The sequence below is a fragment of the Symsagittifera roscoffensis genome, chromosome 5 (genome assembly GCF_963678635.1).
Source record: "Symsagittifera roscoffensis chromosome 5, txSymRosc1.1, whole genome shotgun sequence".
Taxonomy (NCBI): domain Eukaryota; kingdom Metazoa; phylum Xenacoelomorpha; order Acoela; family Convolutidae; genus Symsagittifera; species Symsagittifera roscoffensis.
The window spans coordinates 52,877,536-52,905,453 of NC_087066.1; the positions used below are offsets into that span (position 1 = coordinate 52,877,536).

Here is a 27,918-nt window from a genome sequence, read left to right on the forward strand (position 1 = left end):
ATAATGGTGGGCCTCGATCCACCGATCTTTCAATTGAGAGGTGGATACTTTTTTTCGTTCTTACTTTGTGAATCGTCTGCAATGTGCTCTTTTGTTCGCCTGTTCAGTATAGGTCATCTTCTCCTGAGCATCCCCGGTCTCGCCCATGTCGTTGTGCATGTAGCTGGAGGCAGTTCCAGGCACCACGTCTCCGTCAGTTTCTGGGTCATTGAAGTAGTCATCCGGGGTGAAGCCCTGTTCCAGAAGTGCAGTTCTACACGCAGACCGGATAACTTCTTTCACCAGTTCACGGAATTCGGATAGTCTAAAGAACATAACAATTTACAGCAGATGCCAGAAAATCAGAAAAGACTTTAGAAGTTTTTATTACAGCAGCTACAATGCTTTGGATTAGTCTACATTCCACCCAAATCTAGCCTAAAATTTGCTCGAAAAATATCAAAACCAAAACTAACTTCAAAAACTTCACAAAAACAACAGTTCTAACATTATTCAAAAAGATGAAGCAAAAGATGAAGAGAAATTCAATCTCACTCAACAAGCAAACGAAGATTCAAAAAAGATACTTTAAATCCGCAGCTTCCAGTGATATCAAATTGTTGCCAGTGATATCAAATTGTTGCCTAGAGTTTCGAAAAAAACTGATTATCACAGGAATACAAAGCTTTATTGACCTGCTCATGACTTCTTTAAGCTGATGATACTGTGCCATTCTGAAGTCATCCAGGGTGTAAGTCCTCGAGGTCTCGATCTTACACAGCCCCATGTCACTGATTCGGAAACAGAGTTCGCGCACATTTAGCAAAGCGGGGCGCAAAGCTGCGTTGAGTATAAACAGATTCTCCTCGAGTGCTTTTTTGCTCTTGACTAGTTTCTTGGCGCGCACGTTTTTGCGCCATACTGAGAATGCCTTCCACTTGCGGAAAAGGGCGAAAGTTGGGATCTGAAATTATCAATGATCGTCTTTTTTTATAGAAAACAGTTAGTGAATAGACCGTTATAATAGAAAACAGTAAAATGAAGCGGGCGCGGAAGTATATTGGTCTATATAATTTACTATATAATTTAAGTCTAATGCTTAATTAAGAATATTAAATTTAATTAGTAATAATTTAAATGACCTTGACTAGTTTCTTGTAATAATGGTACTCTCGTTGCCAGCGAGTGATCTCTGTGAATTCGGCCTCGCCGTCTCTGACTCGGGTGATTCCCTGAGGAGAAATGACACTGTAGTCATCCTCACGAAGGTTGCTGTGAGTCACAAGCCTGAAACAGTCGCAAAAATTTTCATAAATAGACAAGATCAAATCAATGCTCGATCTAATAATTTAAGTGATAACTAAGTTTTGTCTGTGCTTCTATATAGATTCATGGATTCCGCTCAAAAACGATTTTATAAAAGAATTTTAAAAAAATGAAAACAGAAATGAAACAAGACTGCTCGTATCAGGGCGAAGCCCTGAATGTTCCGACTGCCTTTTAAGGTCTATAGAGCAGAAGTAACATAAAAGTTTAAAGGTAAAAAATAAAATAAATGTTTTTTTTTTAAATTGAGATTTTTTGTAAAACATCCCCCCACACGTCATATTAAGTACAAAGTGATAAATTTTGCTCCTATTAACAAATCAACTATTGCATATAAGCTTCATTGAACCAATTTGGAACGATTTCTAAGACAGATTAAATCTCGCTTACGCGTTAATAGCGCTAAATATATCGCGCGTTAATTGTCCCAAATTGGCCAAAATGACAATCTTTAAACCCCCATAACTTTACAAAAAATGATCAAAGGTAAAATATCTTTTCAAATTTAAGCTCAGGACAACAATACCTTTCGAATGATATTTAAAAATTCTGTCAAAAATAGCTAGTTAAAAAGTCGAAATTTGTCTGGAGAAAAAAAACCCACCCCGAGCACAAATATTCCGTTACTTTCGTATCGAAAGTCGGAACAATAAATTACTTGAGATAGTAGGGACTGTAATCAATGGAAGCCGTCTTGGCAGCTGGCATCATGTAGAAAAAGCCAACTTTGGGGTGTGCCATTATAAAGTCAACCAAGTCTGCTGGATCCCACACGCCAGCTTTGATGCCCTCAATTCCTTTATCGACGTGGATGGTAGTAGGCGGTACTTTTCGCATGTTATCAAGGACAGAGCCACGGCGGGGCAGTTTAACGTAGCGGTAGATTTCGACGCCTTCGTCGAACATTTGAGCTTGCAACTCCTATAAAGAAACACTTCGTAAAAGCTCAAAATCTCCCTTAAGCAATTGATCTACTCCTAGGAAATTCCCCAACTCAATAACTAAAGGTAATCAAGCATTGAAAAACAATTCATGGAGTCAAGAGTGGATGGACAAGAGCCGATTCTTATAGCAGAAAAATAGATCAGAACAAAACTTACTCGTTCTCTCTCATGTTTTTCATCTGCGGCATGATCAAGATCCGATTTGAAATCAGAGCGCTTCTTCTTCTCAGGAGGTTGATAGCCACTGGCAATAAGTGCATCATAGGCTTTCTTTTGCTTATATTCGGGTTTATTCTGATGTTGAAATGATGCTAAGTTTGGCTGAAATACCAGAAATAAATATTGCAATAGAAGTTTATGTCAGCAAAGCATAGTTAGTATCAAATTCTATTCACCAAAGGTTCTAGCCGAGGTGCAGCAGGAACGGCTCGTGTTTTCGTCTGCGCAGGTGTATAAGGTCCATCGAACTTCAGAGCATTAGTGTTGCTCCATGGCTTTTCTGATGGAATATTAACAAGTCTGTCGCGCAGCTTCTTTTCGAGATCTTGACTGTTGAGTGGGGGAAGAACTATAGAGCCATGTTGACTTGGAGAACGTCCAAACGCCCCTGTCCGAGGAGCAGAGAAAAAAGTATTATCCCTTGACATTAACTCATCTGTAAAGGAAGGATGTCAACAAAAAATCATTTAGATTAACGAAAAATGGCTTTTTCCAACCTCCGCTTTACTTAAGCCATAAATATTCGAAAAAGACTCAACATACATTTAGAAATAACAAGTAAGCTGATGAATGGATGTAGCACAGATTGTTCCGGCAGCACCGATTTGTGAAAAACAAATCATCGGTAGAGATATTCTTACAATAAAAAAATCAAAAATTTTTCAATAATGTTCATTATGTTGTCTTAAGTTTCTGTTATTTTTTTAGAAAGCGCGAGAATCGACCAGAGAGAGAGAGAGAGAGAGAGAGAGAGAGAGAGAGAGAGAGAGAGAGAGAGATGGAGAGAGAGAGAGAGAGAGAGAGAGAGACGTAAATTTCATAAATGCGCAAAAGGTTGATACGTATTCATTACAGAAAACCGTAATTGGTTGATTAAGTCTTCCAAGTGTGAGTCAGAATTCAAATTGAATTATTATGAAACTGTTTTTTCATTTTTGTTTCTATGAAGGATGGGACGTATGGGAACTCACGAGCGAGAGAATTGAATAAAAAATTGTGGAGTGAGTGGCAGTAATAGCCAAAAAAAACGATTTCGTGATCAATCTGATTTCATGATCAAACTTTCTAATTTAGTCTGAAAACATTCAGACTAGTTTTTCTCGAATTCGGAACAAATTTTATGAGATCCAATCCCAATGGACCCAATACACTCTTTGCTTGTGATACCTAAGATTGTGCGAAAAAAACCTGCCCTAAGTCACATAGTTCTTTCTCTTTACTTCAAACAGTCGACAAAGCTCTAAACAGTAATTACACGTCAAGAAGACATAAAATTATCAGAAATAATTCCTTCTAAAGTTCAAATCAAGAAGAGACCCTCACGCAGCATAAAACTCAACTTCGAAAAATATTTGTTGCAACTGAAATTGAAATCAAACAAAGCTAAAAAGGAGTTGAGATACAAGAGATAAAATAAAAACACAATAGAATCTTGTTATTCGTAATCCAAAGCAAATCAGTGCGGCTGATGGAAAAACAAATTATTTTGTTCAAGCAGACAAAAATACGAATGTTCAGATAAAACAGTGTCGTAGACGGTTGGCATAAAAAAGGTCACAGAGATGGAATTAGGTCTTCACTAAACAGTATTAAACATCTATATCTAAAAAACAAAAGCATTGAAAAGACATTAGAGCAAACATTGTTCACTTATTTTGGTGTACCATGCCTTAGTTAGGACACTTTTTACTTTAAAAGAAATGCCATGTTTGGTTTTGAAATCATTTTGTTGTCGAATTTGAGACTTTGTGAAAAAAAAATTTAAAAAACATTCCAAAAACAACAAGTGTTTCGCAAAGGAGTTTTCCGTTACTGAGAATTAAAAAATTCAAAAAACAATTGGAACAGCGTTCTGAAATTAATTTATTGTATTCAAGAAAACTTTCGTTTGAAACTGAATTACATCTTCTCAAGCATGAGATTTGTTTAAACAAAACAAAAATATTTTTCATTGAAAATCTTTAAACTCTCATTTGTCGTCTTAATGTCTTTTCTTATTTAACTAGAATCCAAAATTTGGTTTCGTTGAACTCGAAGGAGGAGGCACTGAAACAAAATTTTCTGAAAACAAAACACAAAATAAAGTAAGAATTAATTTTCCTTTGAAATCAACAGAGGAAGGTATTCGCCTTGAAACAGCCAAAATCATTATTTTTATCTTTGGAAAACTATTTATTTGAAGAGGTGCGTATTCATAGGTTCCAAAATAAAAAAATCAGTCCCATAGGTTCCAAAATAAAAAAAGCTGTCGCGTAAGTTCCAAATCTTTTCAATTGGTCAAAAGACTAAATTAGCCGAGTCTCGGTTTAAGGTCGGCGGTGGGCGCGCTCCGCGCGCGTCGCCTCTTCGCGGCGATAACCGGCTCTAAAATTCGTATAGATTTCTATCCTTTGGTGGCAAGCTCGCAACACGTTGGCGCGGCTGCGTCAGTCACTATTCTGCAGCTTGAGTTTATGCTGGTTGGACAGTAAACAATCAATCCATAAATTCGTTGGCTCAAATTTCAACCAATCAAAATTCAAGAAGATAAATTTTGGAACTTATGCGACTGATTTTTTATTTTGGAACCTATGAATATTGGAACCTATGGGAATTCACCATTTGAAGAGAATTTGGTAGTTTGAAAGCAAAATGTTTTTCGAATTAGTGTTGTTTTTTTCTGAGTGTGTAATAAAAAAATCTTATCAAAAAAAAGAACGACAATAGTAAAAAACGACATTTTTACTATTGACGACATATTCGACAATAGTAAAAAAAAGCCTAATTGAAAAAATTTTTTGCAGAAAAATGAATAGAAAAGCGAAAAAAATCTTAAAAATTTGTGCTGAAAATTTCGCAAATTGGCGCTGCGTGCTCAATTTACTGGAGTGAAGTTAGACCAAACCTCAAAAAGCTTAAATCAATTTGTCTAAAATTTTTGTTGTTGGCTTTAGTATGGTATATCACAGAAAAAAGTAAAACACAGCCGAATTTAAAATTCCTTCACATTTTTCAATTGGTCGGAATGACAAGGATAGCCTGTTAATATGCAAGCAGTACAGAATACAGCAAAACAATTTTTTCAAAGTAGAGTCGTTTTTTTCTGTGTGGCGTGATAAAAGGATCTGTACGAAAAACATGAGCTTAACTCGACAGTCTTATTAAAAAAGCAGAAAGGGCAATCATTTTTTTCCTGAAATATTACTTGAAAAACTATTTTAAAAAAAATTCAAATTTTGCTGATTTTTTTTTAAAAAATTTTGATTCCATAATTGGCATTAAGTTGTATCGTTCAATTTCTGGTCGAATTTTAAGCAACTTTGTCTCAGAGCAACTTAATTTATAAAGTTGAAATTAAAGTTTTGGTGCTCGAAATAGGAATACTTTTGCTATGTGACTGTAGATGCCGTCGAATGCTAGTTTTTTTCAACATAAGACTTTCTTTGGCGCAATTTACCTAATTGCCACCCACGCCAAGTTTTGATATTGGTTTGAATTGATTTGTTGTTTTTCTTGCTTCTTGATATTCAAGCTGATATTCATGATTAATATCGCTGATTGCTTGTCCTTAGATATATGACGAGAGTGATAGCCATTTTAAGATAAAATGGACACAAATGAACGGCTTAATACGCAAGAGCGGAAAGTTCTCGGAAAACTGGATAAACAGGATCTCGAGGAGATGCTCAGGTATGTTGTTGTTTCCTTTTATTCATTAAGTTTCATGTCCATTGCTCTTAATATTCGAAACGGTTTTGTGGTGCTTGATATATTTTGGCCGTTTCCATTAAACTAATCTTAGTTCCCTTTCATTAAACCATTCCAGTAGATTATAGCCTCCAGTAAAAAAAAGTCAGATAAAGCAAATTAACATGCACATTGAGTTATGCACATTGAAACATCTCGCGCAGGTTTATTTTTTCAGACATAACTCGTAAATCTATCCAGTGCTTGGTTCAGTATCAACGCACTTTTCAATCTTATAAAAACAAATATTTACAGCTTTGGTTTGGAATGTCAATTTCATTTCATCGAACATAACATGTCTGATGAAATACAGGCATTTAACAGAATCTACATCTCGAGGAAAGCTCCAGCACTGAATCAGCGTGAGGAGTACCAGCAGCGCCAGCTAACGCTGCGCTTTTAATCTACTTGTTGTGTTAACGTTTTATGTTAACTCAAATTGTGCTTTTAAGGACAAGCATTCTCTGATTTTATGTGGTTTTTTTTATTGTTAAGGATGTTTGTTGTTTTTTTCTTTCAGTTAGTGATGATGTCCTAATTGACGAAAACGTTCAAGCATTGATACTTGTTTTTTTTTCGTGCACAGGCATTTAACTCATGCCATCAACAAATGTTTCATCCAGGTACTACATTTTGTCTTGTCAAAAAATTTTAACATCAATAAGTGACATCAGCAAACAAAGGAATTTTGACGTGTGCCTGGTTTTTTATTCACAACTTGGATCAAGTTAACTTATAAAATTGGACTAAGTTAACATTGTCTGACTGTTTTATGATATTAGTGTGGTAGTTTAGGGCAGTTTCATTGAAATGTTTCAACTGGATTAAAGCGAGTCCTTCAGGACTGAAAGCTCGAGATGGAAGCGCCAATTTTATGCGTTTCTCCACTTTTTAAATATAAAACTGAGGCACATCTGTTAAGAGACATTTAGTCTTTCGCTTGATCTTACGATTCTGCTTGAAGATTTTGTGAGTGATAAAGCGGTGAGTTGAACCTTACGCGCGTTTGCAATTGAATTAAGTTTTGTTAGGGACCTCGAACTGAAGAGTATGGGTATATTGTGGTTTGAATCTTTAGGTCGTGAACCGTTCAAGGTGCGAGATAGGCGCCAGTATTTGCTTAACTTAGTTCTCTGGTTACTGGAAGTCAAGAACTCGCCCCTATTTTTCCCCTTGTTAGCATTGCAAGTTTGGCTAATTTTTTAATAAGGCGAGCTTTGTTGGGTGCCATGGAGTCAGTGGATCTTTGACTTCGTCTGGTACGCAGGCTTTAGCGAACTTTCCAGAGAATAGCCAGAGTTGTTAGCCAGAGAAAACCATGCTGTGTTGGTTGGAGGATTCCCTACCTGAAGACTCTCACCTTTGTTAGCATCATTAGGGTTGTCTTTATGAGAGATTATCTCATGTACTTAAATTGCGAATTTGTCCCAATCAGCTTTTTTGAGATTTATGAATCTTTTGTTGGGGTTAAGTCGAATTGAAGAGTTAGAGTCGTTTGAGACGGAGATGGATAGATTTCTGAGCGTAGAGTAGCTTATGGTGCCCAATGGCACGATAGGGCGAAAGTCTGGGATGCAATGGCGATATCAGAACTTTGTTAAATTGGTTAGTGGGTTTGTTTTTCCGAGTTAAGTGTTTTGAACTCGTTTTTTGGTCAGATATGAGAAGTCTTCTATCGCCTTCGAGAATTTTGTAATTCCAGATGGGACTATAAGCGTTGGCTTCACCGAGTACTTGTCCTTCCGACTCAAGTAGCAGGTGGTTTATAAATGTTTTATATGGAAGCTTTGTGGCAGGGCGATTGCTGGGCATGTAGAAGTTACTCAGGGAGATTTTTCGATGCTGAGCAATGATGTTTTGTCTGGTAATCTAATGAAAGTTGGGAGGGTGAGTTTGTTGTTGCGAAGGCGATATATGTAGCCATTGCAAGAAGGAGTCCTTCGCTTTCCTTTTCGCGGTCGTTGCGGACAATATCAGAGCTCCTATTCAGCTTGTTTTTTTTGCAGAGCAGCAATGCTGACCTTGTTTGTTTCTCAGTAGAAGGCAAGCTCAAGTGCTTTACCACTTATACCGTCGCAACTGCATTGTAATAAATGAAGGCTCTTAGAGCAGTCAAGGAATGATAGACTTATGTTGTCGGTTGAAATTCGTTTGTTGTTTTATTTTGTTTGTATCTGAACTCACATTTTTTTCTCATTCTTTGAAGTGTTTTTGGTCAAAATTCAATAGTGCTTCCTGGAAAACAGACTCCGTTGAATATGTACTGGAGCATGTTCCTGCGCTGTTCCGATGTGATTGAACAAATTGGTCCGTTTTTGGAATGTTTGTCATAATTTTTCACGCATCATAAGTTGTTGCGACTACATTTTGTTGAAACCACGGAGTTCGAAAGGAACATGGGCCTCAGGTTTTTTCCCGTTAATTTCAGGTATCTTTAAGAAAAAACGTCAGATTGGATTAAAAGATATTTTATATTGAAGCATTTTTTGTCATAGACGATGCTCAATATAAGTTATTGAGGAATTGATTCATATTTTATTCATCACCGATGGCCAATCAAACAAATCTGTTGTGAAATAAATGAAGAATCTAAATAGATTTTTTTAAGTTTCAGTTGAAATTTTGTTGATGAGGTATGATTTTTTCGTTAGTAACGAACATCGCTGCAAAAGTACCATAAAGATGAATCTCTATCCGCAGAAAGTTTGTTGTCCGTTTGATAAGCAAGAGTAATGCAACTGGGTGCAATAAATTTTTTCCTTAAAAAACCTTTTGTTTTAAAAAATTGTCACTTTTGTTATTAGCCAGAAATAGTAATTTAATTTTTATTCCTAAATAATACACTTCAATGTGTATGCCTAACTTTGATCTTTTGTTGGAATGACAACGTTCACTTTCCTAATTCACTTAAGCTGGTTTTTCTGGCTGACCTGTTGTGGTATTTTGCCGCTTTGTTTATTCGACCTAGAGTTGTTCAAGTTTTTGCCTCATATCTTTCCTGCTTTGTTTCCGGTCTACATTTTTGTAAACTCAATGAGCTGCTGGCGATAATTAGTTTGCTGTAGGATTTTGAAAAAGTAAGATTAAAATTATTCTGAGTTGATCACTTTTCTGAACGGGCTTAAAAAGTTGTGCGATATATACTTATGGTCCGAATTTTAATATACGTTTTTATTGTAACTTTTTTAAAACTTTTTGCCGCACTTTTTTCTGCACTGCTTTCTTTTTTCATGGAGTATTTTTAAAAAGGCTCTAAAGTGGACCCAAAATAAACCATTGTTGTCAACAATTTACAAAATCGATTAAAACGTAGATCAACAAGGCAGATTATTCAATTCTATAGACAACATTTTGTGCAGTTTGTGTTTCAAGGCTTGTAAGTTTCCCTGTGTTTCATGGCTAATTTTGGCATGAAATAAATTTTTTTCTGATGAATTTTTTCATGCTTCACTTGTTTTTTTTCAAGGAAATTTAGGCTTAATGTATAAATGTACTATCAAGCCTAGTGATGCATTAAATTGAAGGTCTGCGAGACATGATTCGATCAATGAAGGTATGTATTTTGCTTCCACTGTTCAATTTTTAAGATTTCTTTTTGCAAAATTAACCGACTGTTTTTGTTCTTTTGTGTTTTTGCTGCATTGTTATTGCTGCATTGAATTATTTGTTCCGGCCACGTGAAAAGGAACTTTGTTTGGGTATGTTCCTCAGTGTCGATAAAACCATTTTGAAATTTCCTCAGTGTCGATAAAACCATTTTGAATATTTGCTTTTTGATGAAGTATCGAAGTAAATTTGTCGATAAAGTACATGGTTTATCATTAACAGCAATAGTAGTTTAGTTTCGAGCTAGTTTTTTTCTCGCCCACCACACGCACAAAAATATTCAAAAAATCAAAAAAAAATTCATCTATGAAGTTAATTTTTTTTGCAATATTAAGAGTGGTCTGAACTTTCTGTGATACTTGTTCAACAACCATATAATTTTGTTCAGTTTTGTTTAACTATAATGTTATCAACAAAACTTATTAAAGCTGCGTAGATAATGCGTGATACTATATCTCAGCTGGGGTTGTTTTTTTTCAGACAAACATTGATTTTTAACTAGCCATTTTTTTTTATCTGATGCCCTAAGCTGAAAATTCATTAGAAATTTCACCTGCAATCTATTGTTGTAAAGTTATGGCGGTTTAAAATTTATCAATTTGAGATCATAAAAGCGCGATTCATCTCATATTAAGAATAGTTAATATAAATTTTACGATTGATGTTGGCTGTTATGGGATAAAAAATAAACAAAATTTCACATATATCATTGTTGAGACTTTTGATACGAAAGTAACGGAATATTTGTGCTCGGGGTGGGTTTTTTTTCTTCAGACAAACTTCGACTTTTTAACAAGCCATTTTTGACGGATTTTTTTTTATATCATTCGAAAGCTATTCTTGCCCTAAGCTCAAATTTGAAAAGATATTTCACCTGTGATCAATTTTTGTCAAGTTACGGGGGTTTAAAGATTGCCATTTTTGCCAATTTGGGACAATTAACGCGCGATATATTTCGCGCTATTAACGCGTAAGCGGATAAGCGGAGAGTTAATCCGTCTTAGAACTCGTTCCAAATTGGTTTAAGAAGCTTATTGGCCATAATTGATTTGTTACAAGGAGCGAAATCTATCCTTTTGTACTTTAAATGGCGTGTGGGGGGATGATTTTCATTAAAAAATTTCAAATTTTAGAAAATTTTTTTTTCATTTTGTTTTATTTCATTGAATTTTTTAAGGTTATTACTGCTCCATAAACCTTAAAAGGCAGTCGGAACATTCAGAGCTTCGCCCTGATACGAGCAGTCTTGTTTCTATTTGAATAAGTTTCTCAACAACGTTTTTAAATTATATGAGGTCGAAAATTGTACTTTTTTCTGTAAGCTGGTTTGAATTCGTCATTATCAGCTTTTTGCAATCTTATAGGGAGGGAATCGATTTTAGTTCATCTTTATTTCTGTTTTTACAAGAATTTCCAAAAAAAATGGAGTTTGAAGAAAATTTTCTTTTAATTTTATTTCAAAATCTTTAAATCATAAGCTTCCCATTTCATAACTTTATTTCATAAGCTTCCCGTTTGGTAAGTGCCTCGCTTTGACTCATTGTGAAATATTGCTCTTTAATCTTGAACAATTATAAATTGATGCGCTTAAATGGTTATACACAAAAATAAGTTGTATGTTATACAAAATATTTACAGCTTCTGTAAATTTAGATGCAAATTTCTTTCTGAGGTAAAGTTTGATTTGAAGTGTTATTCAGGTTAAATTTATGTTCGATTTTCTAAAGCTCTGTCTCTTTGTCTTCGATTTTTGAACCAATTCGAAACTTGAGTCACTGACAAATCTGTATTTTCTGCCAAATCCCGCTTCTCACGCGGGGAAGGGTAGGGGTTGTGTTGGTAGTATTCTCGAAGCATGTTTCTCGATTTCTCCTTGAAGCAATACGAAGTCTCCTCGCCGTCCCAAATAGTTCTCGGCAGCGGAAACTTCCTCCTTATTCGGTATTTTCCGACAGCGCCCAACGACTTGTTTCGGCTATTTTCTGCTTCGGCGTAATGAGCGTTCAGCCATAATTGTTGAAGTGAATTGTGGTGTTGAATTATGAAGTTGGAACTCTGAATCAATCGGTAGACTTCCTTGTACTGTTGGTCGTTGTAGGCTAAATGAGCTTTCGCTCTAATGACGCTTTCGTTTTGCTGGAACATGTCCAAAGCTGGAATATTCCACATAAACTTTTCAAGTTTCGTCATCTCGTTGGAAATTTCCATCACGTGGCATATACAGGCAGTTTGTTCGGGGTTGAAGGAAAAGGGCGGAACATCTGCCATGTCTGTGTTATTTTTTTGGGATGAACAAATAACACTTGGTTGTATCTAAATTTTAGATAAGAATTTTTGTAAATACTTGAATATAGTTGGCAGTTAAATTATGATCAGAAAAGCGCTATTCGTTTTAGTTTCTAAATTATTAGAATTTTATTTGAAGCAAAAATAAATTCAAAATAATTTTGATTTTTTTTTATGATTGGAACTAAATGAAAAAACAGGAAAATGTGGAGTATAATTCTTAAGTTTTCGAGCTATCAACTGTTGACTGGGACCAAATTTTGTGATGATTTTTACTGGTCTAGAAAGTAACAGCTAATTGAAAGGTGGCAGAAAATAAAAATAATCCTCTTAAAATTATCCTTCTTATTTTGATGAGATTATAGGCGTAAAAAACTGGGCTGTGATTGGTCATTTAAATGTATAGGAAGTGCGCAAATGTAGTGATTACTTCCTTAGCTGGTCAGTTATCGGTATCAATTGAATTTTTCAGTGATGAATTGGTTCTTGGCGGATAATTGAGAACAATTTTGTCATGCCAAGCCTTAATGGCCATTTTTTTTATTCCGAACACTGAAAGTGAGGGGGAAGTTTTTGTTTTTTTTTCGTGCAAAATCAGTTCACTCAAAAAGTCAGATTTGATTGATTAAGCTTTTATAATTAATACCTTTCACTTATAATTTGAGATGCTTATTATTAGTATCGAAAAAAAATGGTTTCAATTTTTCGCTTTAGGAACAAAATCCACCAATATTGACACTTTTTGCACTAAAAGAAATAATAATGCAATTAAAATATTTTGTCTATGTTATGTTAGCTGATATTATTTACTAAAGCAAGCTAAATTCATACTTCTACAGGTTTCACATCTCTTCCTATCCCTAAAGCCGATTCAATTCCGGTCCGTTTAAATTTAACATATTCTTCAGTGTGCCGAAATTTCTCATGATCGAAAAAGTTTTTGAAAAAAAAGTCAGTTGCTGTGCAAAATAGCACACAAAATTCCGAACAGATTTATCTTTGCCATAAACCTTTAAAAAGCTTAGTTAGCAAAATTTAAGCCCTAAAAACTTAACTTTCAGCAAGTAAAATTAGTTATTGGAGTTTTGGAGCTCCATTTTGGGAACAAAACCATTTTGGGATACACGCTATAAAAGTTTTCGAATTGAAGCACCATAAACATTTTTTTCGATTCAATCGTTTTTGTTTATGTACGCTTGATTTTTCTCATAATTGTTTTAAAGTGCAATTTTTGGTCCTTGTCTTTTGCCTTTTCTACTTTTTTCAATTTCTTTGATTCTAAATTGTATATTATTGTCTATATTTGTTTGATTTGAGAATATCATTTTATTTGTGAATTTTGAAACCCATATTTTATATTAAAAAAAAACAAGCCAAATTCTGCCTCACAGTTTTTGTAATCATTCATTTTCTTCTTCAATTTTTGTTTCATTGTTATTCATGACAAACCTTTGTTTTATTTCAACTGCTTGTAGAATGTTAACTGTTTGTTTTACATTTCGCTTTTCTCTGCATGTTTTGATAAATTTATTTGAAAATATTTTTTAAAATTTTTTCAAAATTGTTTTTGGGTGTTTTTTTCAAACCAATTAGCTGAAATGACGGAATCTGCTCATTTAGTATCGATTTAGTTTCAAGCTTAAGAAAATTTTCCTTTTGCTCCTGTTGTCTTGTTTCAAGAAATTTTGCAGCATTAAATTTTAATTAACATATTATTTGAGTGACGTTTTCTTAACTATTTTTTTCTTCGAGCTCTTATTTTATTCGTTTTTAGTCACAGGAAAGCAACCATTAGAAACCTTTTTAATTCATTTGTTTAAGTTAGGAATACCATTAAGTTTTTCCGTGATATTTTTGGGGTGGGTTTTTGAATGAATTTTTTGTTCTGACCGTTGAAAATGGGGAGGAACTTTGTATTTGGGACTGTTTCAATTTTTTTTTGTTTTTCACGCAAAATCAGGTACCATAACTAATCATGAGACAGGTTTGAGTGATAAATCATATAAAAGCTTTTTCGGTCGTGATTCGAACCACGTTAAAAAATTCCCGAAAATATTTTCTAGTGTGAAATGTTGGATTTTTCGTCTAATTTCGAGCACATAAAGCGAGTGATCAGCTTTACAACAGCCTAATTAGGCAAATATTAAGCCCTAAAAACTTAACTTTTGCAAGTAAAATTAGTTTTTGGAGTTTTCTAGCTCCATTTTGGGAACAAAAAAACTTCAAAAAATTGGAAAATTTTCTGAAAAAATTTGAAATTTTTTTTGAAGTTTTTGTTTTTCCGGTCAATTTTCTAAAAACAAAGTTTGTGTCTAATTTGCCTATATTACTATGAATTTCAAATATGCCTGAATCATGCTTTTACATTAGACTTTTTTTTAGCACTCTACGCAGAAAAAATTAAATCGAAAGAAAAAAGCTTTTTCTTGTAATTTTTAAAGACTATGGTCGGAACATTCTGTCCTACTTGCACAGTAACCGGCTATCCTTGTTTGAATTGTTTGTTTGTTTGAGAACTTTTTGTGATTACTGTAGGTTTGAAAGTTTGGAATATTTTTTAGCCTTTGATTATTATCTTTTGGATCTGTTTGGTGTGCGGTGAGGCTCCGTTTCTGCGCAAAAGAAATCAATCGTTGAATTTTACATGACTGCTCATATATCAGGACAAAACCCTGAATGTTACGACTGTCCCTTAATTCATATCGAATAGTTTTTGGGAAACGAAAAAATTGAAAACTTATAAATTTTGGACAATATCAAAGTGTGAAAAGTAGATTCGTACGAAATTAATACGCCAATCGGATTACCTAGCCTCAATTCACTTGGAACGATTTTGTTCTGCGGGATAATCCTCCACACATAAATAGTTTGCGTTATCCTCTCAGCAGTATGAATAGATTCTTCAAAGCGCGCATAATTTAAACCAGAACAGGGCCAATTTGGACCCAGAACTTTACAAAAAAAAATCAGAGATGAAATATCTTTGTACATTTGAACTCAGGAAATCGATATCTTCAATAGGATATAAAAAAAAGTTTGTCAAAAACTACTATTTTGATCGGCGAAAAATGACTAAATGAAAAAAACCACACCGAGCATAAATATTCCGTTTTCTTCGAAAGTCGGAACAATATTGTTTTCTTTGCATAAACGGATACTGGAAGCAATTAGATTATTGGAAAGAAGATTGCTTGTACCAAGGCAATGCTTTGAATAATTCCACAACCCTTGCCATTTAAACTTAAATTTTTGCCACTTAAACCATTTAAAATTATGGTCGAAATCTTGAAAATGGTTCATTATCTTCGAACATTCATCTTTGAGAAACCCACTCGAGCTAAACTAAAGACTCGCTTAAACGCTGCAAGTGGATGTTGCATGTTGATCAAGGGGTTCTAGAATTTTGGTAACAGGCTTTTTTTTTCAAAAAATGGTCGAAAATTTTGTCGATCATTTTTTTCAAAAATTTTGTCATTTTATTTTTTTTAAATATTTTTGATCTATAAATTGATTGTTCTTGGTGTATGTTCTTTCCTCAAAAGTCGTATATTGGCGCCAAAGGCGCTTTTTGATTAGTTTTTGAGCTAAAATAGCTAGAAAGGGGGACGTTTTGGTCGGCCTGAGTGTCAAATTCTGAAATGGCAGGGTCTTTCGACCCTCTCTCCTGTCAACTTTTCCCTGGAGATTTTAGAATCATCTTGCACCATTCTAAGTCCACCAATAAAATTGGGTGCGGTTTTTGTTTGCAGTGATCATATTTTGAAGTCAGTGTACACAAGGGTCTGACAGATTTGATTTGCTTCTAAATTCGCCGTCTGGCCCGGTATTGAAATACAGACCAGTTTGAAGTTCAATTTATTTTTTTCATTTCAAAAATTATTTTGAAGTCAAATTTCTTTCTTGTAACTTGTTCCTGAGTTGGTGGGAGGCATTTCCCTATTGATAAAAGGCCTCTTTGTTTTTCCTTGTCACCGGAAGTTGGAAGCCTCGACAAGTGCAAAATATTCTTTTGTTCACGCTCTTAACTTACTCTTCTCGCTGTTAAAATAAAAAATTGTGAACACCTTTTCTTTTCATAGTCTGGATTGTATAAATTTCATTCGTATTTTATTTGAATATATTTTTTATTTACTTTTTCCGAGTTTTGAAGTGTTGAGTTTTCTTTTGTCGTGTTTTCTTTTAAAATATAATAGTAATGTTGGTGCTTTTAAAGGAGGGGTTTTGATTTTCCCCGCCTTGGGAGAATAATTCTTTGTTGGAGATGAATCGGAGGTTAGGTGTGGAAATTAGACCCCAGTTCCTGTTAAAATTCAAGAGAATTCCGAGGCATTGAAAAGATAACTTTCCTCATTTTTGTGACAGCCTATTAATGCATGTAAACATTAATCTATCAAATTTCACGCATCATTAGCCTTTTCGCTATCCTTACAAGCACCATTAACATTAACTTAGGCATCAATTCATTTTCTCATGTTCCCTAAAAATGCCCAATGGCCAATTTTTTCACTCAGTTGATTTTTAATTATAGGCTATGTCAAGTAAACAAGGGAAAAAAAGCTGCAAATATAAACAGACATTTAATTTGATTTGGACTAATTTTGGAGTCATTTTTGAAGAATACCTTAATTTGAACAACAATTAAATTTGTGGATAATATTTAAAATACCTGGAAAAGTCTGGATATTTTTTTGCACTTTGTTTGGGCATTGGATTTAACACAACCTCTCTACGCTATTGATTGTCTCATTTTAAAAAAAGGTTAATTCAACGATTTTGATTAATTCAACTTAAGGTTGTTAAGGTTTTGCCTAAATTTTTTGATCCTATGTTTTGAGAATTGTTAGAACCATATCGTGAAATGGAATCTGGTGCATTAATTTCCTTTTAGTCATGTAATCATTTCTTAATATTTTAAAAATTTTTCTTAATAGTCATGTAATCATGAAATCGGGTGGATATTGCAAACAAGGATAGCCGGTTACTGAGCAAGTAGCACAGAATGTTCCGATCGTACTCTAAAAAAAATATTAAAAAAATTTTTTCTTTTCAAATTAGTGTCGTTTTTGCTGCATGGCAGAATGAAGTATCTGTGTGGTGTGATAAAAAAACGAAAAGTAGAAGTTAGGTATATTCGACACTCATAGTAACATAGCCCAATTGGAAATCAGCTTTTGTAGAAAAATGACTAGAAAAACTAAGCAAAATTGTTAAAAAGTCCAAAAAACTTTCAAGTTTTTTTTGCAAAAAGTTTTGAATTTTGGAGTTCTTAATTCCCAATTTGGCGCTAAAAAACTACAAAAACTAACTTGTTTCGTGTAAAATTTTTAAGGCTTTAATTGAACATAAATAACCTTTTGTAAGCCTGCATAACCGCCTCACCTTACTAGCTTCAAAATTGCGAATCACTTTACAGAACGAATTCATGTACTTTTTAAAATTCAATTTTATCAATCAGCGGAGTTAAGCAAACAAAAATGTTTATTATTGGAGTAAATTTTCAATCTTAAATTTTGTTCACGCGGAAATTTAATTTCTAAGGTTTTGGATTCTTTTTAAGTTCTATTCAAACTCAGTTTTTCCAGGGTTGTAGGTGTCTCCAAAAAATTTGTCAGAGCTAACTGGGATATCAGATTAAATCCCTTTCAGACATGACTCGATTTCCAAAAGATGTTCCGAGAAAAAACCGCTCCGAAAATTTTGGTTTTTCAGGCTAGCTTACAGCAAGGTAGTCTTCTGACTAATTTCTGAATCCTCTGTGGTCCCCTATTCTCATATTTAAGTGCTTTGAGATTCGAGTCTATTCACGAGCCTTACTTTTTGGAACTTGAACATTTTGTGCTTGGAAAATGGTAGTTGTCCGGCTATAGTTTGTCTGTTTAAATTTTCTCGGCTAAGTTTCCGCAGCATGGATTTTTGATCGGATTTAGCAATTTTTACTGTCTAAAGTCATTTTGATTGATTCATATGATAGTGAGGCTATTTGAGCTGCATGAGGTTTGTGAAATTTCTTGTGTGATGATTATCTCCAAATTAATTTTTTTTATTTTAAATATTTTTATATTACTCTTATACACCAAAAAGCTATGAAGGGAGCTTTGAGTCCAATGCTAATGTAGCTTATATAGAATAAATTTTTGTAAGGCAGATGGTTTGAAGCTACGCTTCTCTTGGTTCGTGTATTTTTATTTTGTTCCGACTTTCGTACTGAAAGTAACGGAATATTTGTGCTCGGGGTGGGTTTTTTTTTCTTCAGGCAAATTTCGACTTTTTAACAAGCCATTTTTGACGGAATTTTTTAATATCATTCGAAAGCTATTGTTGTCCTGAGCTCAAATTTGAAAAGATATTTCACCTGTGATCATTTTTCGTAAAGTTACGGGGGTTTATTGATTGCCATTTTGGCCAATTTGGGACAATTAACGCGCGATATATTTCGCGCTATTAACGCGTAAGCGGAGAGTTAATCCGCCTTAGAAATCGTTCCAAATTGGTTGAAGGAAGCTTATTTGCCATAATTGATTTGTTACTAGGAGCGGAATTTATCACTCTGTACTTTATATGGCGTGTAGGGGGATGATTTTTTTTTTTAAAAAAATCTCAAATTTCAAATTTTTGGAACATTTTATTTTATACATGAAATTTTTTCATGTTATTTATTGCTCCATAGACCTTAAAAAGCAGTCGGAACTCTCACGGCTTCGCCCTGAAACGAGCAGTCTTGTTTGTTTTTATAGATTTTTTCTTATTTTTTCTCGGTCATTTCTCAGGCTGAATTCACAATTATCATTGGAACTATTTGAGGAAACTTTTCCATCGAAATTTAACATTCAAATTAGGTTTTAATTGTAGTTTTTTATATCCAACAGTTCGTGATATGTTACAGTAGATGGTAATTTTGATAACTATTTGAGTATAATACATGTTTTAAATCCAAAAATTCGTGATATGTTACAGTAGATGGTAATTTTGATAACTATTTGAGTACAACACAAGTGTTAATGAGCTATTTTACTTGAATCTGCAACTTATTACAATATATCACCCAAAATTTTTGGCCGCTTTTTGTTTTCTTTTTTTTTTGCATTGGAAATGATACCAACCTACATTTCACCTCTACTCAATTTTGCTTCCAGGCGATTTGGACTTAAGAAGCAGTATGACAGAAGGAAGGGTTTGAATGGTAAAGATGAGAGGCAATGGGCCCCGGAGGACTTAGAAACTGACTACGAGAGGACATACAAAGCCCACTACAACTACCCCCTTAGGGCCAGCAGACGACCTTTTCTCACCCCTAGAGACTCGCATCCGCCCAGGGGAGATTTTGTCACTCAAACTGCGATGGATTTTGTGCCGAAACCGGTGCATCCGATCGAATTAGTCAAAAAAGTAAGCACCTGGTAATCCTAGTTTTGACCTGTTAGCCTATTCTCAATTACAATTGGACAGCGTGAATTAATTTATCGTAATAAATTTGCCTGATTGAGGAAATGAAAAAAAAACCTGAGCCTTTACAGAAATTTACAAAACTCAAATTATAAGTCAAGTTTTCCCGATTTTTTTAATATTGAGGCTCCTATTTGTTGCAACAATCTGATAATATTCTTCATCCGTTTTTATAGTCCTTTTTAGACGTTATTATTTTTCAGCTGCATTCTTGTGAACGGTTTGTTCTATATTTTATCATTATATCTTCCATCTTCTCATGTAATTGAAAAGACATTCTTATTGAGTCACTTTTTTGACGATTTCGATGAAATTATAGAAAAAAGGATTATTTTGCGTTTCTACGCTTTTGCGATTATATTACCTAAACAGGTTATAGGTTTTTTTCAGGCAAACAAATTATCTAACAGAATTATTGAATCATTTCGAATGTTTGACTAATAAAAATTCAAAATCCTCTTCGTCTTCGTCGGCAAAATTGGTCTAGCAGTAATTTCTATGTCAGGGACATTTTAATGATTGGAGTAATTTTCATTATAAGTAAGTGTACTTTTGATTTATTCCTGTGATTTTTAAATTTACCAGCGCTGATTTTATGTGAATTATTTGTGAAAATTTTTTGGCTTAAAAAGTTTATTCGGTTTAAATGTTTTCGGCTTATATTATATCAGCTTTGTCACCTAATATTGCGTTCTTTGGAAGAACAATAGATTTTCTATCTTTTTGTGCTTGCCGAATGTGTGGATATTCAAATCTTTGGAGGTCAAACATTTTTTATGACAACAGTTCGTTTTTCGTTTCAGCTGGCGTCTACTCAACTTTTGTCGGCTTCATTGCCGCTTGATAAATTTTCTTTTATGTTTAATTAATGATGATAATTTTTTTCGGCATGGTTTCCTCAAATTAAACATCATTCGAAACACATACATGAAGTTTTTTTTACATGTAGTTTTCTCGACAATTTTATTCATTGTAGGTTCTTTCAATCAACTCAATGGCTTGCGTTTCATTTTTGGTGTGGCAAATGGTGCCAAGTTCCGCTTCGCCTGTTTCTCATGCTTGTAAAGCTTTTACGTCGCTACCGCTCAATAAAAAAGGAGTGAAATATTGATTCGGTGATCTTGGGTTGATTATATTCAAAAGAGATTATATTCAAGAGGCTGGCTCAAATGCTAATTTGGCATATCTAATGGGCGTTTTGTTTATTTTATTAAATTAAATGTTTTATTCTGTGTCCAACCTTATTTCAATATTTAAAAAAATAATTTGAGGGCCAATTTGAGCTATGAGGTTCTGTTCGCTTAACCCTTGCCCATACTTTTGTTAAATTCCCTGCAATAAGTCTAACTAACAGTTTCACATCTTAGTTGAAGTGTAAAAACAAAAAAAATTCTGATGATTCTGGAAGGATCTTGTTAACTATTCTCCCCCTTTGGACCATGTTAACTATTTCCCCCTATGCATGTTTTATTTTTGACAATCATTTCTCTATAAAATATGCATTTCAAAGAAGTCAAAAAGTTATAGGGTTTTCATTTTCGCGCGTTCGTATTTGTATTACTCACTATTTATATAATAAAACATAAAAAGTTTTAATTAAATATATTGGCTTATTAAGTTGAATTTCTGAAAATCGAAATGGGGGGGGGGTGGCTGGGGGATAGTTAACAAGATCCTTCTGGGATCCTTAAAATGTCAAAATGATTTGCAGGCTGACAACACTTACCGCCCTGGCTCGACCAAAGTGGAAGGTCAAAGCCAGTACATGTACGACTACCCGGCCAAGAGGTCAGACGTGCACTTCGCCAAGCGACCAGACCTGGTACCGGCGGGGGCCAAGATCAAAGCCAAGTTCGACGACAGGACCATGCACAAGGAGCACTACAAGGCCTGGGTGGGAAGGGAGTCGGACAAACTGCAGTTTAGAGAATTGGATCCAGTTGCACGTTAGTGATGTTGTTCTTTTTTATTTCCCGAAGGGGCGCGCCATGACAGCTTGACCCGAGTCTTTGGAACTTCGGCTGGCCAAAAGCCGCAGGTTTATTAGGATAAATTCAGTCCGGTTTTTGGGGCAATTAAAAAGATGAATGTTAAAGTATGGGGAGCACTTTAGTGATCAGTGATATTCATTCTTTCTTTATTCATATAGACAGAGGTGTTCTTTGTTCTCAGAGGTGTTCGTTGATACATCTTCGAGTTTGTTGCTGAGTATATTCTTAGGCTGTTTCTCGTTATTCAATGGGGTTGCTTTGTTTCAGATTGTTAATTGCTATGCTTTGTTACCGTGGACTTCTTCGGTTATTAGTCATCATAAAAGGTTCGAACCAGTAAAAATCATTAGAGCTTTTTTTCTCCTCTGCAAGTAGACCTTTCAATGGGTACAGATCCTCGGCAAGTCGACCCTCGATCAGTATAGATCCTTCAACAATTCGTGTATTATTTCAGGGTTCGATAGTAAACCATCTGAGGACAAAAAACTCATTCCAAACTTTGTATCATGTTAAGCAGCTTCAAATTCTTTTGCAAACTTTTTGTACATTTTTTTCTACGTTTTTCTAAACTGGTGTTTCTCCAAGCCATGCAACTAATTTTATCATTTCTGCGACACTTTTGAATCAGTAGGCTACATTAGTATTAGAATCCCAAGTGTTTTGACATTTGATTAGTAATAAGCTAACACAGTTGATCCTTTTTTAATTCATCAATTGAACCAAAAAAATCTATGCGTTTCATGGAACGATATAATAATTTAAATCCCACTTCAAAAATATTCCAACTCGAATTACTTTGCTAGGTTTTTGAAATGCATATTTTATACGCAATTTGTTTTTAATACATTCTAACTTGCAAAATTTTTACATGCAAAGTTTGAGTTTTGTGCATTATAAAGCTCCTGAATTTTTTCCGCTTTCTCCCTCGTATTTGCGAGGCTGCAGTTTTGCTTGTTTTGAAATCTAGTTTGTATGTTGGTTGTAATTTACCAACTAAATTAGTTTTGCTTCTATTTTTTTTCTGCTTTAGTGCATTATAAAGCTCCTGAAGTTTTTCTGCTTTCTCGCTCGTATTTGCGAGGCTGCAGCTTTGCCTGTGTTGAAATTTAGTTTGTATGTTGGTTGTAATTTACGAACTAAATTTGTTTTGCTTCTATTTTTTTTTGCTTTAATCCAGCCTAATAAGTTTTGGCCTATACTATATCGGCTTAAAAGCCTCATATTGCGTCGTTTGTTGAGAGAGAAACAACTTTCATGTAAGTGTGTGTTTGAGGGGAGGGGAATGTGGAAACATTTGTTTTTAAGTCTTTGAAGTTTTTTTCCGGCTTAAAGGGTTTCCGCTCATGTTTTCAACTTTGTTACCATTTGCTAAAGTTTTTTCTGATGCTAACTTTACATTCAAATGTGTAAGCAATGTTTGAATTGAAAGCCAGCTTCATACATTTTGATAAATCTAGGTTTTTGGACATTTTCGGAATTTGTGTGATAATTTTTTCGACGTACTGGTTTTCTTGTATTGTATCGCGAAGTGGTGCGAAGATCCGCTTCGCCTTTGTGTTATTTTATTGTTCCGAATTTTGATACAAAAATAACTGAATATTCGTGCTCGGGTTGGGTTTTTTCTTCAGACAAATTTCGACTTTTTAACTAGCCATTTTTGACGGAATTTTTTTATATCAATCGAAAGCTATTGTTGTCCTGCGCTTAAATTTGAAAAAATATTTCACCTGTGATCATTTTTCGTACAGTTATGGGGGTTTAAAGATTGCCAATTTGGGACAAATAACGCGCTATATATTTCGCGCTATTAACGCGTGAGCGGAGGTTTATTCCGTCTTAGAAATCGTTCCAAATTGGTTGAAAGAAGCGTATTTACCATAATATATATACAAGGAGCGAAATCTATTCTTTTGTACTTTATAAGGCGTGTGGGGGGATGATTTTCATAAAGAATTTCAAACATTTCATTTTATTACATTTAATTTTTTTATGTTATTACAGCACGATAGACCTTAAAAGGCAGTCGGAACATTCTCTTCGCCCAGATACGAGTAGTCTTGTTAAGTATTTAGACAAATTTCATAGTATACGCATTTTGAATGTATAAAACATTGGACAGTCTAAATATTTGATTTTTCGTCTCTTTTAAACGATTCAATTATATGATTTTTGCCAAACGAAATTAGGCATATTATTTTGAAGAAAAGTTCAAGTTCAAAAACGCCGAATTTCAACCATGGCGATGTTTAAACTCGTTTTTGTGTTTGTAGAGAGGAATTTCCGTTGAGAGAAAACCTATTTCTGGAGAATAAATTTAAATAATCTATTATATATTTAAATGCTCGCCATGTTTTAGCTTTTTAAACGCATTATTTTTTGCATGTTTAACAAAAGAATTTTTTCACGTTTAAGCTATATCGTATATTGCAATGGTTAAGATTTTTCGATTTTCTAATTTGAATTCAGTGTTATTTCACCAAGTTTGAAATTAGCAACCCAATATTTGGATGCTGCCAGGGCTTCACCAATTGTTGCGATTTTGGCCTCCATAAATCAGTAACCAAATCTTTTTAGTTTACGAGATACGGCAATTTTCGAGATTTTTCAAAAATTTCTAGAAAACGTGACTTCAAAAAATTTCACACAATTTGAAATTTTGAAGCGAGGGTATTCTCAGGGGTGGGGAATTTTGCCTCCAAAATTCACTCCTCAATTCCTTGTAGTTTTCGAGATTTGACGTTTCTTATGATTTTTTGAAAAAAAATTTTCAAAAAAACAGACTTAAAAAAATCAAAAGTTTTAAAGATCTCAATCATGTATTTGGAAACTCAGATGTTGCTCTCAGGGGTAGCGAATAGCCTTGCCTTTAAATATGACTGCTCAAATCCTTGTACTTTTCGAGATATGACGTTTTCTGTGATTTTTTCAGAAAACCTAAATTTATTTTTCTTCAAAATTTGATATTTTTGTTATGGCGGCTGTCAGAGTACTCTCAGGGTCTCTGGGGTTGTGTATCTTGTCTTCAAATTTGACTGCTCAATTCCTTGTAGTTTTCGAGATATGACGTGTTTTATGATATCTTTTTAGTTTTTCAGAACACTTGGATATTAAAAAGTTCAAAAGATTTGAATTTCTCAACCTTGTAGTTGGGTTTTGTAAGGGTACTGTCAGGAGTTTCGTGTTGCAAATTTTGCGTTCCAATGCGACTGCTCCAATGCTTTCAGTTTCTGAGATGTGACATTTGTTGTGTTTTTTTTTTGTTGTTCAAAGATTTTATAAATTTTCTTATGTTCCCATCTCTGTAGTGAGGCTTTATCAGGGCACTCCTAGGGGTTGCAAGTTTTTCCTTTAAATTTGACTGCTTAAATCCTCGCAGTTTTCGAGATATGACCCTTTAATGAGTTTTTCAAAAGAAAATTCAGAAAACCTAAATTTAATTTAAATTCAGAAAGCCTAAGGTTTTTCAAAAATATAATCAGAAAATTTCAATTTGAATTTTCTCAAAATTCGAAGTTCTCGACCCTGTAGTTGACTACTGTCAGTACCCTCAGAAGTTGCAAATCTTGCGCCCAAATTTGACTGCTCAATTGCTTTTAGTTTCCGAGATGTGAGGTTTTTCTGTCATTTTAAAAATTTTCAACAAACTTTGATAAAAAATCACAAAATTGTATGGTTTTTCAAAACTTGAATTGAAATAAACTTGACTAACTTTACAAAATTTGAAATTGCCAACCCTGTAATTGCCAACCCTGTCAGAGGACACTCAAAGGATGCAAATATTTTCTCCAATATATACCGTTTTTTATGACTGTCATAAATTCGAAGCACCGGAGGTGCGTTACACGCTAGTATTATTTAAACGAATCACATGTATCTTTCCGTATATATGATTTGCTTTCTTATATGACATGTTTAAATCTAGAAATATCAGGAATCGTGTTTGAAACTATGTGAGCTTCAGTTTCAAGAAATCCAAAATGGGAGAAATGAGGACTTTGGCTTGTTCATTTTTGAGCAATTTATCTAAGCAATGTTCTCCCTTGAAGATTTTTTGGAACATAACCCCGTCAAAGTTGTTTGAACGAGCGAACACACTTGGAGGAAAAAGCGGCCCTAACACTGAAACTAGACATGCCACTGTGTCTACACCACGTTCGAACAAAGTGCATACTTGGATGGCATCGTAGTCGGCACAGCGTTGGGGCTCGGAACTATCTGTGCAAAGTCCCAGATCAAGTACTATGAACATCCTTATAAACCAATCAACTACTGTTTTGTTAATGATCTTTTTCCCACAGTGCAAAAAATATAAGACAAGAGACGGAATAACATAGTCGGGCTTCATTTTCTGTAGCAATTCTTCTGCGTCTGAGAAGAAAGTCGTATTGAAATGTTCACATCCTGTTATGGCCCAAAGTAATGTTTTAACTCTTAAAGATTTGAAATCAGCTTCTGTAGATGTAAAAAGCGCAAATAAGTCCACGTCGAAGGGAGGAAAAACTACAGGAACCTCAGTACCCTGTTTGACTGGATGTTCTGAATAAATTGCGAATTCAGCAACTGTTTTTCTCTCAGGTTTCTTCTCCTCGTGTTTGAGGAGTACGCCACAGTATCTTGAGATTATATCTCGGTATATTAACACAGTTTGCTTCAGTCCAGAATTGGGATCCTCAAACGCAGTGTCGAAACTTATCGATGAGTGCACTAAGATCTCCAAAGTGAGAGGCTCAACACTCTTGCTTGACATAAACGCATCAAGTAGCTGTTGGGATCCTTCACTCAATGTTTTATCTTGCTTAATTAATTGGGCGTTGTCGAATAAGTAAGTTTGCAAAGATATTTTGATGGATTTCCGCGTTTTTTCTATCGCTTTAACTCCGAACACCTCCGAGTTCAAAATGCGACTTATTTCATCAACGCTCATTCCCTTTTTTAGCTTCCCATTGATAACTTTGGCTACTGCAGGGATTAGTAAATGGTGTCTGGGATAACCGGGCCGGCTCCAGTGAGTGATTCGAAGATGGAAGGCTTTAAGATGCTCTTTAAGTAGAAGGTCATTTCCGAGTAAAGTGGCCAGCACAGGTAGCCAATATGGGTCAAGTATGTGTTTTTCTGCCAGTCGAACACTGCTGTATGCTTTGGTGGTGAGTTCTGCCAAGTTCAAATGCTCTGCAGACAGATAGTAGTTGGCGGCGTTGTAAATGACAAAGTCGCTATCCTGTGACAATATAGCAACTACGTTTGAATTTTCCTTAGCATAAACAGCAATTTCTTCGTCGCACTCTTCCAAAGTGACAACAACTTTGCACTTGCAGATTTGGGACAGAACGTATCTCTCAAACATGTTCATTCCCGCAGGAAAGTAGAAACAATCGGGGTTCTCGTTGTCGTATTCCCCTTCCCAAATTTTAGTCATCGTGTCTTGAATATCATCGTAAAGTTGTATTTTTCGATTGAACCATTCGTTTCGCTTCTGAGCCATGACAGGTCCATCGAAAAAGAAAATTGGCTCAGCTCCTGTTTTTCTAAGTGATTCTACCAATTGAACAATCATTCTCTCGTGCTCAGCATACTGACATCCGTATACACCAGTCAAGTTACCCTTGCTGTAAATACGACGATACGCGCAGCAAGCATCAACCAAAATCAACGGTGGTTTTGAATCCGAAGTATGAATGGTACCACGTGAAAACTGTTCCACTATTTTTTTGATGTTTACCTCGAAGAATACTCCGCCGCCGCCGCAGTCTTTCTCCATGTAAGATTGAAGTCCTTTCACTCCCATTTTTTACAAACGGTCACAACAGGCCCCGGATTTAAGTTAACTAACTATTTCTGGCAAATTGTACGAAAGTAACTAATCTAAAATAAGCGTTTGTTTTTGACTATTTTTTCAGAAATGCAGAAACAGTACATCAGTCAGCAAAAAGTATCCTAGCTAATACTTGATTTGTATTTCTCAGAAATCAATTCTATGGCTTTAAACGGTAACTATGCGGTAACTTATGCTCCGGTTTTATGCGGTAACTTTTCCTAAATACGCGCTTTCCTTTTTAAACGTATATGCGCTAAAATATGCAGTGTTTTTCAAGCATATGTGGTAACAAAACATAACTGAATCCCTCATACGCGAAGGTCCGAATGCGCGAAAACAAAAATCAGCCAATCAGATTTCAGTAATCTAAAATTTGGAGAAAAAAAAACATTTCCAGGGACTGAGTATTGATATTGGCCGAATATAAAAACGGCAGAAATATGCAAAATATTCAAATTGTCACTGACCACCGCCGAATTGGGACAAATTTCATATTTCAGGGATTCCACCATTCCAAGTTTATCATCCTCAAGATCTCGTATGACATTAAAGATTATTACATCTATAAAGTGCGTTTCAAGTG

General features: G+C 34.7%; 5 protein-coding genes across 7 annotated transcripts in view; 2 read left to right on the plus strand and 3 right to left on the minus strand.

Annotated features, from left to right (window-relative positions):
- Window positions 1-2,900, minus strand: part of LOC134846553 (dynein axonemal heavy chain 6-like) — a 115,031-nt gene extending 112,131 nt beyond the window's left edge. Inside the window, exons 1-6 of the mRNA XM_063863938.1 lie at window positions 2,645-2,900; window positions 2,406-2,570; window positions 1,964-2,226; window positions 1,122-1,266; window positions 675-943; window positions 65-304 (exon numbers count right to left, since the gene is read on the minus strand). Coding sequence (XP_063720008.1) covers window positions 65-304; window positions 675-943; window positions 1,122-1,266; window positions 1,964-2,226; window positions 2,406-2,570; window positions 2,645-2,896 — 1,334 coding nt within the window. The 5' untranslated portion in view covers window positions 2,897-2,900. The remainder of the gene's footprint in view (window positions 1-64; window positions 305-674; window positions 944-1,121; window positions 1,267-1,963; window positions 2,227-2,405; window positions 2,571-2,644) is intronic.
- The window catches only part of LOC134846552 (centrosomal protein of 41 kDa-like), a 604,453-nt gene that overhangs the window by 195,911 nt on the left and 380,624 nt on the right, over window positions 1-27,918 (plus strand). The window lies entirely within an intron of this gene.
- Window positions 1-27,918, plus strand: part of LOC134846551 (uncharacterized) — a 138,965-nt gene that overhangs the window by 101,881 nt on the left and 9,166 nt on the right. Inside the window, exons 1-4 of one of the 2 annotated variants that reach the window (XM_063863933.1) lie at window positions 4,434-4,552; window positions 6,020-6,137; window positions 19,220-19,472; window positions 21,241-21,475. In XM_063863933.1, coding sequence (XP_063720003.1) covers window positions 6,055-6,137; window positions 19,220-19,472; window positions 21,241-21,475 — 571 coding nt within the window. In that variant the 5' untranslated portion in view covers window positions 4,434-4,552; window positions 6,020-6,054. Of the gene's footprint in view, window positions 1-4,433; window positions 4,553-6,019; window positions 6,138-19,219; window positions 19,473-21,240; window positions 21,476-27,918 lie in introns of those variants that run through there. The other variant, XM_063863932.1, reaches the window with a different exon arrangement.
- On the minus strand, window positions 11,431-12,385 carry LOC134846315 (homeobox protein six1-like). The gene has a single exon (XM_063863619.1). The coding sequence runs from the start codon at window positions 12,066-12,068 to the stop codon at window positions 11,508-11,510; it is 561 nt and encodes a 186-aa protein (XP_063719689.1). The 5' UTR covers window positions 12,069-12,385; the 3' UTR covers window positions 11,431-11,507.
- Window positions 25,211-27,649, minus strand: LOC134846550 (constitutive coactivator of peroxisome proliferator-activated receptor gamma-like). Its single transcript, XM_063863931.1, has one exon. It carries the CDS (start codon window positions 27,303-27,305, stop codon window positions 25,467-25,469), a length of 1,839 nt encoding a protein of 612 aa, XP_063720001.1. The 5' UTR covers window positions 27,306-27,649; the 3' UTR covers window positions 25,211-25,466.

Bases quoted from the DNA above. Each gene is read 5' to 3' on its own strand.
- LOC134846550 (XM_063863931.1), bottom strand. From the start codon at position 27,305: ATGGGAGTGAAAGGACTTCAATCTTACATGGAGAAAGACTGCGGCGGC.
- LOC134846315 (XM_063863619.1), bottom strand. From the start codon at position 12,068: ATGGCAGATGTTCCGCCCTTTTCCTTCAACCCCGAACAAACTGCCTGT.